Consider the following 13,614-nt stretch of genomic DNA (forward strand, 5'->3'; position numbering starts at 1 on the left):
TGTTACACCAGAGTGAGCTGAGCTTACTCTTGACTACTGTGAGAGAAGAGGTACTGTGCTACCAGGATCTCATGAGACAGGCATGGCAGTATAGTACTGGAATGTTTCAGAGTAGTAACATTATAGAGAATTTATCCATTAATTAAAAAATTATCTATTGGTTTTGTGTCCTAGTTTTGGAGAACATATACCTCTATATTTTTATTCTTATGAGGTAAATATATAATTGCAAAGTAGGTATCCATCACCTTTAATGTTTTTCATTTTCATATAGATCATTATTGCTCATGAGAGTTTTTATGAAATATGTAGATGACTGCAATAGGGAAAATACCTCCATAGTTAAACATGGGTTTCCATAGTTAAACAATGTGAAGTTAATTCAGAATGAGACATACCCAAACATTTTCTGTTAATCAGAATTTCCTTGGACACCTGGATGGCTCAGTTGGATAAGCGTCTGACTTCAGCTCAGGTCATGATCTCATGGTTCGTGGGTTTGAGCCTCACATTGGGCTCTGTGCTAACAGCTCTGAGACAGGAGCCTGCTTTGGATTCTGTGTCTCCCTCTCTCTGCTCCTTTCCAACTAGTGCTCTCTCTCTGTCTCTCAAAAATAAATAAACATTAAAAAAAAACTTTCTTAATATGTTTCAAATGGAAACTCAAATAGTCTTAACCTGGGGTGCCTGGGTGTCTCAGTAGGTTAAGCCTCTGACTCTTGTCAGGTCATGATCTCATGGTTTGTGAGTTCAAGCCTTACATCAGGCTCTGGGCTAACAGTCCAGAGCCCGCTTGAGATTCTCTCTTTCTCTCTCTCTGCCCCTCCACCATGTTGTCTCTCAAAAATAAATAAATAAACATCTTAAAAATAGCCTTAACTTCTTTGCTAAGAATCATATATATTTGAGGTGGTTACTGTATTTCTGTCAAATAAAGATATTTTTATAATATCTAAAACCCATCAATTAAATAGGGATATCTTTTAAATTTTCAGCCCAAACCTTTCTGCATATCTTAAGCCTCAATGGAATTTCAGTAAATAGCACACATAGACTGACCACGTTACATATAAGATATATTTCATTTACTCTTCTGTTCTGGATGTCAGGAAGTGACAATTCAAAAGGAAACATAGAACGGATGACCTCTGTGGAAGAGAGGTGCCATTTGGCCTCCTCATTTCAATTTTCCAACATCTTATAATATGATCACAGACTCTTATCTGAACAGCTGGGGAGCCCATACTAATCATTTACAAGTTATAGAAATATTTCTTCATGAACCATCTTGTCATATAAATCTGTTATAAGAACAAAACCATAAAGAGAACATTTAAAACTTCAAGTGATAATCCCAGGTTAATGACCTCCCTTCCCAAACACTTTGGTATATTAGGCCAGTTCTGCTACAACACACAGAGGTGAATAAATGAAGGACCATGCAAGCAATATGATTTATTTATCTATCCCAGGAAAACCCCAAAGTGAATTCCCAGAGACAGACTAAACGAGTAGTTTTGGCTATTTGCCTGAAGACAAGCTGAAAGTGGAAAGAAAGGATCTCACAAACCTTAGAGTGGTGGACTTTTAACTGTTACTTTTTATTTACAAGGCCAGAAGGCAGAGGTTTGAACTGAAGTTAGTAATGGGTACTGTGGTGACCAGCCTACAAGAGGCCCCTAATTATTTTCACTTCCTGATATTCTTCCCTTTGTGTAGTCCCCTCTCATACTGAATAGGCCCGACCTGTATAACCAATAGGATATTGCAGAAATGAAAGAACATCTTTTCTGAAGCTATGTTTAAAAAAAAGGCATTGCTTCTGCCTTGATCTTTCGGATCATTCACTCTGGGGAGAAGACACCTATAGTTGCATAAGGACACCAAACAGCCTAAGCTCTATGGAGAAAGTCCATGTAGGGAACTGAGGCCTTCTGCCAATGGCCATGTGAGTGAGCCATCTTGGATGCAGACCCTCTAGCCCCAATAAAGCCTTCAGATATCTGCAGCTTCAGCCAATATCTTAATTACAACTTCATTATAGACCCTAAGCCAGAACTACCTGGCTAAGCTACTCTGAAATTCCTAACCCACAGAAAATGTGTGAGATAATAAAGCATATTGTTTTGAGCCATAAATTGGGGGTAGGGTGTAATTGGTCTCGGCTATACAACAATAGATACCTAATAAGCAATAAATAACTATTAAGTGACAGAAACAGAATTCCAACCCATGTTTGACTCTGAAGGTTGAAAGTTTCCTAATGAAAATTTTAGCAGTTTTCATTAGTTTACTTATTAAAATAATTAATTCTTTGAAATAAATCAATTTGCATCCTATGAAAAGAAAGGTACATCAGGGGCGCCTGGGTGGCTCAGTTGGTTGTCCCTTTGACTTCAGCTCAGGTCATGAACTCACAGTTCGTGGATTTGAGCCCCGTGATGGGCTCTGTGCTGACAGCTCAGAAAAAGGAACATCAATCTCTTTAATTGCTTGGTCAGTGACATATGGTATTTACTAATGTTGGACTAGTTAGATCTCGGGTACGATCAGTTAGAAGTCAATAAATAACCATGTTATTTTCTGGGAATTCATTACAAGTATTTCTAAAGAAGTCTGATTCATGTTTCAGGAGTTTTTCAGTCAGGATCCCTTATCGAACCTCCTATTTTATGAGATATTAATGTGTATGATTCCATTTAATTTGTTCCTTCCTGTCCATCCTCTGTAACCATTTTAGTACACAATTTTAATTTTCTCAAGAGGATAAATTGTTTCTGAATTACCCTTCACTAGAGTTGCAAGTGACTTGAAGTTCTACCCAAAAGTTGTATCTATATTCACATATGTCATATTATTTTTTAATTCCTCAAATATCATTTCAACCTTGGGGAAATAATCTTTTACCTTGAAAGATCTAAACATTTCATACTAAACAAATATTTATATCCCTTGGTCCAGGTGATATGAGTCATCTGCAACAAAAGAACATCTCAACTATCAGACTTGTGAGTTATTACAGTAAAGATGAGTCTTTCTTCATCCAATACAGTGCTCATTTACTTTGAGGTAGAGCACCTATAACTACCTCTTTACAAAATACAGTACGCCTGGGTGGCTCAGTCAGTTGAGTGCCCGACTCTTGGTTTCGGCTTAGGTCATGATTTCACAGTTTTGTGGGTTTGAGCCCCGCGTCACTCTCTATGCTGACCCTGTGAAGCCTGCTTGGGATTCTCTCTTTCTCTCTTTCTCTTTCTCTCTGCTCCTCCCCTGCTTGTGCTCTCTCTGCATCTCTCAAAATAAACTTAAAAAATTATTGAAAAAAGAAATGCTCTATTTCTCTCACTTAAAACATCTGTAGCTATGAAGACTTGAATTTTCAAAAATATAGATTAGGAGGTAATTCTTTGTTTAATGAAAATATTAGCCAGAGGATATATTTGATTTTTTTTTTAAATGTTTATTTTTGAGAGAGAGAGAGAGAGTCAGAGAGCCGGCAAGGGGTAGAGATAGAGACACAGAATCTGAAGCAGGCTCTGGGCTCCTTGTTGTCAGCACAGAGCCCCACACGATGCTCGAACTCATGAACCAGACCTGAGCTGAAGTCGGATGCTTAACCGACTGAGCCACCCAAGCACCCCAGCCAGAGGATATATTTAGATAGTAGGATCTCTAGACTCTATTTACAAATATTTTTACATAGAGATTTAATAAAGTAAAATACAATTCACAGACATGGTCCACATGCTTTATGTTGCAAAAACACTATTGCCTACTTTAAGCTTCTTACAAGGAATTCCAGTTTTCCCATTACTTATTTGATATGTGTTTCCTTCATAGCCTGGTGCTTTTATCCTTACAATTTCAGTTCTTAAATCACCAGATGCCCAATATTTCAAGTGTCCTAGCTCATTTTAGAGAGGCTTCATAATTTACCTTCATCTTAAATTGTTTTTGTTTGTTTATAGAAACCATATGCCATGGTGTCTTAGGTAGATAGATCATGAACGTCTATCAAAAAGGGAATTAATTAAATTAGAGTGAGAGATGAGACTTTGTACTGTGGTAAAATACACAATACAAAATTTACTGAAATGACATGTAGTGCATTGATCATGTTGTGCAATCATCACCTGTATCTAATTCCAGAACATTTTCATCAGTCCAGGAGGAAATCTGTACTAGTTAAATTGTCATTCCTCTTTTCTCCCTCTCCAGCCTCTGCCAGGAACCAATCTGTTTTCAATCTCTATAAATTTACCTATTCTGGTTATTTCATATAAATAGGGTCTAAAATATGTGACTCTTTTTGTGCCTGGATTCTTTCACTTAGCTTTATGTTTCAGGGTTCATCCATGTAATAGTACTTCATTCCTTTTTATGGCTGATTAATATTTTATTGTATGGATAAACCACAGTTTGGTTATCCATTTATCAGTTGATGCAAATTTGGGTTGTTTGTGCCCCTTAGTCAAGCTATGGTGAATAATGCTGCTGTGAACAGAAATGCTCTTGGGTATGTACCCAGGAGTGGAATTGCTGGGTCAGGTGGTAACTGAGATGTGACATTTTAAAATGAAATCTTACCGGGGCGCCTGGGTGGCTTAGTCGGTTAAGCGTCCGACTTTCGCTTAGGTCATGATCTCGCGGTTCGTGGGTTCGGGCCCCGCGTCGGGCTCTGTGCTGACTGCCAGCTCAGAGCCTGGAGCCTGTTTCAGTCTGTGACCCCCTCTCTCTCTGACCCTCCCCTGCTCACGCTGTCTCTCTCTCTCTTTCTCCTAGAAATAAAAAAAATAAATAAATAAAAAATAAAATGAAATCTTACCAAACCAACAAATAGTCTCATTTTGTGTGTGTGTGTGTGGAGGGTGTGTGTGTGTGGAGGGATCATGTTGTTATTTCTCTTTTGTTAACAACTTTTATGGACTCCTATACTTCTCTAGGAAATGTGGTATGAGAGTTTATACCAGGATACTACAAATGGCATCACCAACCCACACCCAACATGAAAACTAACCACTTTTTATACAAAATGCCCACTGATATAAAGCCTGTTTAAAATTCCCAACCNTAAAATTCTCTGTATCTCAGTTTCTCCATCTGTAAAATGGGGGTAATCCTTCCTCTCAAGATTCTAATGAGGAAAGGGCCTCGCTGTGCACGTAGCTGGAACTTAATAAATATTAGCTCTCTTTTCCCAATACTTTCTTACCCTCTTCAAATTAACTGTTCTTCAAGACAAAAGTATTTTTCTTCTCATTTTCTCTTTCAGGTTAAAGTTAAATTGCCAAATACAAACCCTTCTGATATTCAAATTGATATCCAGGAAATGATCCTTGACCTTCGCACTCCNCAAACTACAGTCTTTGACATTCAGATACAGTTTACCTATCTGTGTGGAAAAATAAGTAGAGATGAAAATCTCTTAAGTTGTAAGTCTTGCTTGTGGCTTTTTGTACAGTGATGGCATAAGAGATGCAATATCTTTAAACTTTTTGGTTACTGTGGGACTCTAGGTTCAATTTGATTGTATCCATCTAAAACTTAACAGAAAAATCTTGTCATCAATTCCTTAAAGCAAAAATTCTAACAAATTGAGGCACCTGGGTGGCTCAGTTGGTTGGATGTCTGGCTCAGGTCATGATCTCACAGCTAGTGAGTTCGAGCCCCACATCAGGGTGTATGCTGACAGCTCAGAGCCTGGAGTCTGCTTCAGACTGTCTCCCTCTCTCTGCCCCTCCCCAGCTTGTACTCCGTCTCTCACTCTCTCTCAAAAATAAACATTAAAAATTTTTTTAAAAAATCTAACAAATTTATCACTAGCTCCTCAAGTAGTGTAAATACATTCAAAAAGAATACAGGTGATAGTGGAATAATCCAATTAAACATTTTGATATTTTCAAAATAGTCTTCTTATTACACAGGTTCAAATTATCTTTCCAAAGCTCAACACGTACAGTAAGATTCTGACACAAATGTTTGTACTGAAACCTGGACAAATCAGTTCTGTCTCTCAAAAACAAGTCCATAAAGAGGGAATCAATGGAACCTGGTGTGTGCTAGATAAAATATCTAAATATCTCCCTGCTTGTTTCACTTTTCATCTGAATGTATACTAGTGAGCACACTTTGGTTGATTGCAGTGGTTCTTTCTCTGTTACTCAGGAACATTTCAAACTGGGTGTGCTGAACAGTCAGCTGCTGGCACATTTTCTTTCTTCCATTATCAGTATCCATAATTTTCCCCTGTTGATCTTAGAATTTCAAAATAATAAAAATAAAAAATAGATCCCTCATACAGAAGACTTCTATATATAAATGACCCAATGCACATACATAGCTTAACCATGGTTTCTTTTTTTTAAATTTTTTTAAAATTTATTTTTGAGATAGAGAGAGACAGCATGAACAGGGATGGGGCAGAGAGATAGGGGGACACAGAATCTGAAGCAAGCTGCAGGCTCTGAGCTGTCCGCACAGAGCCAGATGCGGGGCTCGAACCCACGAACCGTGAAATCATGACCTGAGCTGAAGCCAGACACACTCAACCAACTGAGCCACCCGGGCTCCCCAACCATGGTTTCTATAGGAAATACATTTAGCCCAAAATAATCTACACATGGAAATATATCAAGTACTTTCTCATTACTTATGTAATTTCAAAAAAGTATTCTCACAAAAATTGTCTCATGTTATAAAAATTACATCCACTATTCCNATACATGCTTTTACTCTTCCACACAACCTCTGCAAGGCAAGTTGCTTAAATGAACAGTTAATCTTCCATGATATTGGTGTGCTTGTTAAAAGCACATACATATCTACACACCATGGAGTTAATTTCCGTTCCCCTAGAAGTTCTCCATCAATCTTCAGGCAACTGCTATGCTGTCATTCCAGATATCTATCAGAGCCCACCAAATGAAAGACTCACACAGAGATACTTGTCCATGTAGAATGTGGACTACACTAGAATTTTGGGATCATACTGTTCTTATATATTAAATACTCAGTGCAGAGAGGTGCTGTCTCTTAAAAAAAATCATTAATTATGATAGGCTGTTATCATTTTTGTTATTTTGCCTAAACACTTGCACATTCTTTGGAGCCACACTATTATCTGAAATTGTATTATTGGAAGTGTGCCTTGTTTTTGAGTTTATTGGTATTCACATATACTTTCTTTAGTTTCTAACTTTGACAGCCTATCACACTATGTTTACTCACCCCTGGAAAGATAAGAGAAAACATCCTGTTCATGAATCTATAATCTATTTTAACTGAATTGACTGGTAATATCAGCCAAATGGTAGTCAATTGCTTTAGAACTATCAGTAAAACCCAGATTTTTTAGAATTATACAACCAAAAGAAATAAAGCAATGTCTTAAATTCTTCATTTTAAAAAAACTGGTTGCTGTGGACTGTTGATTCCCAACATGGAGTAGATGGAAAAGAGAAAAGACAGGGGAAATTGAATAATTTCCCAAGGACTTTTGTCTTCATATGAAGTTTCGCTATTTTTGGAAGTGAATTCTAAGAATATCATAAATGAATTCCTTGAAGGTGATAGTAAAAACATATTGTAAAGACAAGTATGAATTAATTTTTGGTTGAATGCTGTTTTATTCTCACCTTTGCTGTGGGCCTTAATTCAAAGTGATTGAGAATTGACTGATGTTCAGACTCAAAAGATGTTTTCAAGATGAAATACTGAATGTCAGCTCAGTAGCTGTTTCTGCACTTTCTTTGAAAATAGTTATGTCTCCAATAGAAAACATTTAAAAAGTAATGTTTTTTAACCCAGATATTTATTTTTTAATTTAACTTTTAGTTAATTGACATACAGTGCAATATTGGCTTCAGGAGTAAAATTCAGTGATTCATCACTTACATATACACCCAGTGCTCATCACTACAAGTGTCCTTCTTAGTCCCCATCACCCATCTAGCCCATCCCCCACCACCTCCCTCCATCAACCCTCAGTTTGTTCTCTATCGTTGAGTCTCTTGTTAGCCCAGAGATAAAATAATTAACTAATAATTTTTATAAAATAAAAATGCATTATGTGAATATGCACAGAACAAGGTAGTCCTGTATTTAAATCTCTCACAAGGAAAATCAACTTGACTTTGCTAATATAAATGTAAGTATATAAGTCTCTAAACTGGAGTTCACTATATAGATAATTCTTTTGTCTTTACTTTTATGTATTATTGTTCGCTTTTAAATAATTGCTAATGAAAAGTAACACTAGGTAAACATTTGATCAGTGCCTAAACCATAGCTTCTTAAAAGCAAGTATACTATCAATGTAAAGGCAGAGGGATCTAGTTTAAATGTTTATTCACATTTGATAGTACTAATGTATTGTAGGTACTCAAATATTATTTTGCCTTTCATTCATTTATTTGTTCACTCAACAAACATTCATAAAGTCTCCTGCTAGACACTGGGGGGACATGAAGATAAGATATAGTCCTGTCCTTCAATGAACTGTACATGGATAAGTATTTATAGAATTTTATTTTGTTTACATATAAATCTCAATCCAGATATCAGGCAGTAAAACAAACTAGACAAAAATACTTCCCTTCTCCTAAGAGCCTAAATAAGTTGCACAGTTTCTGTTGTTCAGAATTTTTAGTATGTGAAGCCATACTACTAAAGACTAGACAGAAATGCAGGAATAGATGGATCATTCCAATGGCCAGTAACTGTCTCTGCTGAATTTACTTCTCTCCGGACAGAGAAGTGCACGTTATCATTGGAACTCCTTCTTCAGCTGATTTATAGTTGTCTTTTAGTGCAATGAAGCTACCACCACTGAGCTTTGCTTTATTTTTAAAGTGAATATATTATCATTTGTAGAATAAGGGATAAAGCAAATCCAACTCCAGTTCAAACTCTATTGTAAACAACTTTTAAAAGATGGACACTAAACATTTTTTGCACCCAGTTTTTGAGATGCCAAATATTACATGCTGTATTAAAATACATCACGAGGGGTGCCTGGGTGGCTCAGTTGGTTGAGCGTCCAACTTTGGCTCAGGTCAGGATCTCACAGTTCATGAGTTGAAGCCCCAGTTCGGGTTCTGTGCTTTCAGCTCAGAGCCTGGAGCCTGCTTCTGATTCTGTGTTTCCCTCTCTTTCTCTGCCCCTCCCCCTCTCATGGTCTGTCTCTCTCTCTCTCTCTGAAAAATAAAGATTCCATTTTTTTAATTGTAAAATAAATACATCACAATATCATTACTCCTGGTGGAGAGAGCTGTTTTTCCTACTCCAAGTATCTGGAATGGAGCAAGAGTAACAGAAAATTTCTCCTTTAGAGAAATGTGATCACACAGAGATGTATGATAAATACTTTTAATGAGCCCAGTTTCCTAAACTTAGGTCTTTGCAAATGAGTGAGGTGGCAATTGGTTTTCAAGAGTTTGTTTTCAAATATTAGTTCTTCATAAAACTATTCAATAAGTAAACCTAAGAAACACCAGATTCCTTTACTGATTTGGATCCCATAACTTTTTACAAAGCTTTCCTGTCCACTTTTTATAGAGATACCAAAGCCTTCTCCATGGAGAAGGTGAGGTAACAAGTGTTTCATGCATTTAATTTTCTTCAGATACCAGCATGTGCTGACCTCATGCATAATTCAGATTTATACCACTATGACAGAATTATGGATGGCTCAGCCCAGCAATGCAGCCAAAGCATATAGCTATCCAGCAACAGAGCCCACAGCTGCAAAATAAACCCAGCAATGTCTCACAAGGATTTTTGTCAATGTACAGTAGATAGAACCAGAAGCAAGCACACAGAAGTACTTTCATTGATCTGGTATTAAAATCACTCCGGGCCTGCATTTCAATAACTATCCCTGTAGTAGAGACTTGGCCTGAGGTTGTGTCAGCAGAATTATTATAGAACCATTCAATTTTCAGACTTGTATCAGTCAGTCACATTCCATGTACGCATAAACATGGCTGGCAACAGATCTTTCCAACCAACTTAAAGTTGTAATGGCTCTATTCCTCTGCCTATAAATCATGCCTCAGTCTATGTTTATATAATGCAAAATGAGGTCAATCTTGACAAAAAAAGTGGGGGGTGTCAAAACCCCTGCTTGGGTTTTTAAGGCCCCCCAAAAAAGCTGATATACTATGTGTGTTAATTAGGCATATTTTTGAACCAGTACTTACAGTGTCTAAATATTGGTTTTTGGGTTCCTAACCTTTTGATGGTGCGTATTGCTTCCCATTATCTTATTAAAAGTGATATCTTCTTGATATTACTTTAGGAAGCTGATTCTAGGTTTCTTGTTTTGTTTTGATTTTTAGGAAGCTGTTGATAACCCTTCCTCACCCTGTGGAGTGCAACAGTGCCAAAGCCTTCTATATCCTGGAGACTGAGACCCTTGAAGTCACCCTAACAATGAAAAGAGACTTGGACTTCATTAACTTCTTCTGAAGCTTCATGAGTAAGGACGAAACATGTTAAAACAGCACTGCTAAAAAAATTAAAAAAAACCTTTGAAAAATTGGCTAATGTCTCCTCTCTTCTTTATTATTCTGACATATTGCATAAAGGGTCTAAATTCAATTCTAGTGAGATCTTGGTCATTTACAGTCATTCATATTACTCTGGTGGGAAATACTGTTTTCTTATATTCATAAGCTATTCCATTTTTTTGCTGATAGCTGGATAGAATTTACAGGTTAACCAATTAGATTACTGCATGGTCAATTCAAACTGAAATATGACCATGAAATGGTTGGTTCACTTATTTCGGTAGTCTGAAGAACTTAAGCCAATTAATTATACTATGATACAATCAGTTCCATTGCCACTGGTCATTATTATGGCCAGAAAAGTTTATTTGGTTGCCTTTTCATTGATTTGATCAAATGATTTACAGTGTCCTCTGGCTAGGCTCTCACAATCCTAGAATATACAAATAACAAAGGATTATAAATAGTTTGGTACACCATCCTAAACAACATGTTTTACTTGAATAAGAAATACTTCAGAGCACACAGTGCTATTTAGCTTCCTCAGTCCTGCCTTCAGTGTCTGGATCTGGTTAGGTTAAAAATATTCTTCCTTTTTTACACTAATAATTACTAACAATGCCTTTTGGGCTACTGTGTGTGTATTTAGTATTGAAATCCTTGACATTTAAAAGGAATATAAAGAAAAGTGTGATGCATTTACAAAATCTATTCTCTTTCATTTCCTATCTTTATTCATAATTGGGCAGACCTATTTTTATGAATTATGTCAGTGCCCCTGCCCCTTCTGGACTCTATGACTGAAGTTTATTTCAGAATTCTTTATGAATAAATCTCATTTTAAAAGCTCCTGTAACTAGGCTTCACACATCACTGTAGAACAGTGGAGTTACCTGAGAGTGAAATTTTGAGAAGAGATGAAAACTTGAAAGTTTATCACTTCTACGTGAACTACTAAGGAACTAAATGCTCAAGCAGATATCTTCCAGACTTACATATGTAGGTAACTGCCAAGCCTCTAGTTTGTGACTAGATCTAATAGAAGTAAAAAACTGAGATATAGTCAAAAGTAGTTGTGTTAAAACATTGAGGTCTTGAAGAGAACTCGCCATTGAAATCACCACCATGACATTCTTCTGTGGGATGGGGGGTGGGGGTGGGGGCAAGAGTTGAGGATGGGATTAACTAAAAGGAACTAGTGTCTGTGAATTTAAGTCCATGATGTTACAGGAACAAAAGAGTGTCCTACTTTGCTTCCTCAGCATCTTTTTTCAAGGCTGTATTTTGAGAATTTAAGATTACACCCTACAGTGTAAACTCTGGAGCAAGCCTAAGAAGTAACCAATATTTTTCTTCTCTAGAGAGCAACAGTGAGTCAGTGGAAAATGTATCGCTTTTTCCTGTGTGCTGGCCCTAATTACAAAGACCATTATTATTCAAGCTGACTGAATGTGCACAAGTTGTCCCTGGAAGAAAAGATAGAGCATATCCAGGCCAACTTGAATTGGGCTTTGGTTTTGTGGTACTGTATCAATTATGTAATGAAACAGAGCTTCAAGACAATGAAATGTGATCCAGTAATTTATACCCAACTGCCCACCATCCTACTTCACTGTCCTTGGCCTCAGAAGTAACAACTTTGTTGTCACTGTTGTTTAGTTTTTAAGCTAATTCCCTGGACTTTCTTCCTTTAAAGGGGAATAGTCCAGTAAAGCAAATGTAGAAAAGTGAAGACAAAAGGAAATTCGTCTTGTCAGCGTTTTTCTTTTTTTTTGATGTTTCTTTATTTTTGAGAGAGAGGAAAGGAGCAAGAGAAAGAACACAGTGGGGGAGGGACAGAGACAGAGGGGGACAGAGGATCCAAAGTGGACTCTGTGCCCACAGTTTTTGAGCTGATGGCAGTGAGCCCGATGCAGGGCTCAAAACTCACGAACTGAAAAATCATGACCTGAGCCAAAGATCATGACCCTCAACCGACTGAGCCACCCAAACACCCTTTTGTCAGCAATTTTCCAAGAATCTTAGCCATAAGCAAGAGAACTGGAAGTTAAGCCACAATTGTGGCGCATCATTAGTCTTGCCCTTTATGACTTCTTTGGTTCATTTTTTAGTTCCATAATTTCCAGTAGCACTTGTGAGGATTCAGTCATTCGTTCATTCACTCATTTAGGCATTCTCTCAACAAATATTCACTGAGCGCTTACCACATGCCTGGCACTATATCAGGTGCTGGGGATACAGCAATGAGCAAACCAGATGGGGTCCCTGTCCTCACAAAGCAAACAGTTTATCAAGGCAGATGAACAATAACCAAGTAAACATATAAACATGTATTTTCAGCTTTTTACTGGTATGAAGGAAAGGAATGGGTGCTTTGTCTTTACTTAAATTTTAATATTTATTTTTGAGAGAGAGAGAGAATGGGGGAGGGGCAGGTAGAGAGGGAGACACAGAATCTGAAGTAGGTTCCGGGCTCTGAGCTGTCAGCACAGAGTGTGACTTGGGGCTCAAACTCGTGAACTGTGAGATCATGACCTGAGCTGAAGTCGGAAGCTCAACCATCTGAGCTACCCAGGCGCCCCTAGAATGGGTGCTTCGAAAATATCCTAAGAGAAGCCAAACTTAAGTCTGGGGAATGAGAGAAGAAAAGGCTTCCTTAAGTATAGCTGAAATGTGAAGAATACTTAGGACTTAGCCAGGCAAAGAGAATATTGGGATAAGGAGAGCAGCAGGGCTTCCGGGTACGAAGGGTAGCAAGTATGAAGACGCAGATGGAAAGAACTTGGAGAGTTCAAGGAAATGAAAGTCGGTGTTGTTGGAGTAGGGTGAATCTGGGGAGAGTGGCTGGAGGTGAGGTTGGAAATATAGGCTGGGGTAATGTCATGTAGAACCTTGCAGGCTGAGGTTAGGAAACTGGATTTTATTCTCAGTGCTTTGGGAAAGAGACTATATTAGGCCACAATGGAAATGAGACCAGTTATGATGCTATTGCAATAGCCAGGCAAGTTATTATTCTAAACATTACCCTAAGTACAATTCATTGTTGATTTTTTTTCTAATTAGAAAAATTATGTATATGCTTGCATTTTGCAAGCAGAAGAATTTA

General features: G+C 37.5%; 1 protein-coding gene across 1 annotated transcript in view; it reads left to right on the forward strand.

Moving 5' to 3' along the window:
* DNAAF6 (dynein axonemal assembly factor 6) overlaps nucleotides 1-10,540 on the forward strand; it is a 36,256-nt gene extending 25,716 nt beyond the window's left edge. The window contains exons 7-8 of the mRNA XM_077745756.1: nucleotides 5,273-5,362; nucleotides 10,342-10,540. Of these exons, the coding sequence (XP_077601882.1) occupies nucleotides 5,273-5,362; nucleotides 10,342-10,467 (216 nt within the window). The 3' untranslated portion in view covers nucleotides 10,468-10,540. The remainder of the gene's footprint in view (nucleotides 1-5,272; nucleotides 5,363-10,341) is intronic.
* Nucleotides 10,541-13,614: the final 3,074 nt, after the last annotated feature.

Source organism: Crocuta crocuta, unplaced genomic scaffold (genome assembly GCF_008692635.1).
Source record: "Crocuta crocuta isolate KB4526 unplaced genomic scaffold, BGI_CrCroc_1.0 scaffold1061, whole genome shotgun sequence".
In the NCBI taxonomy this organism is placed as follows: domain Eukaryota; kingdom Metazoa; phylum Chordata; class Mammalia; order Carnivora; family Hyaenidae; genus Crocuta; species Crocuta crocuta.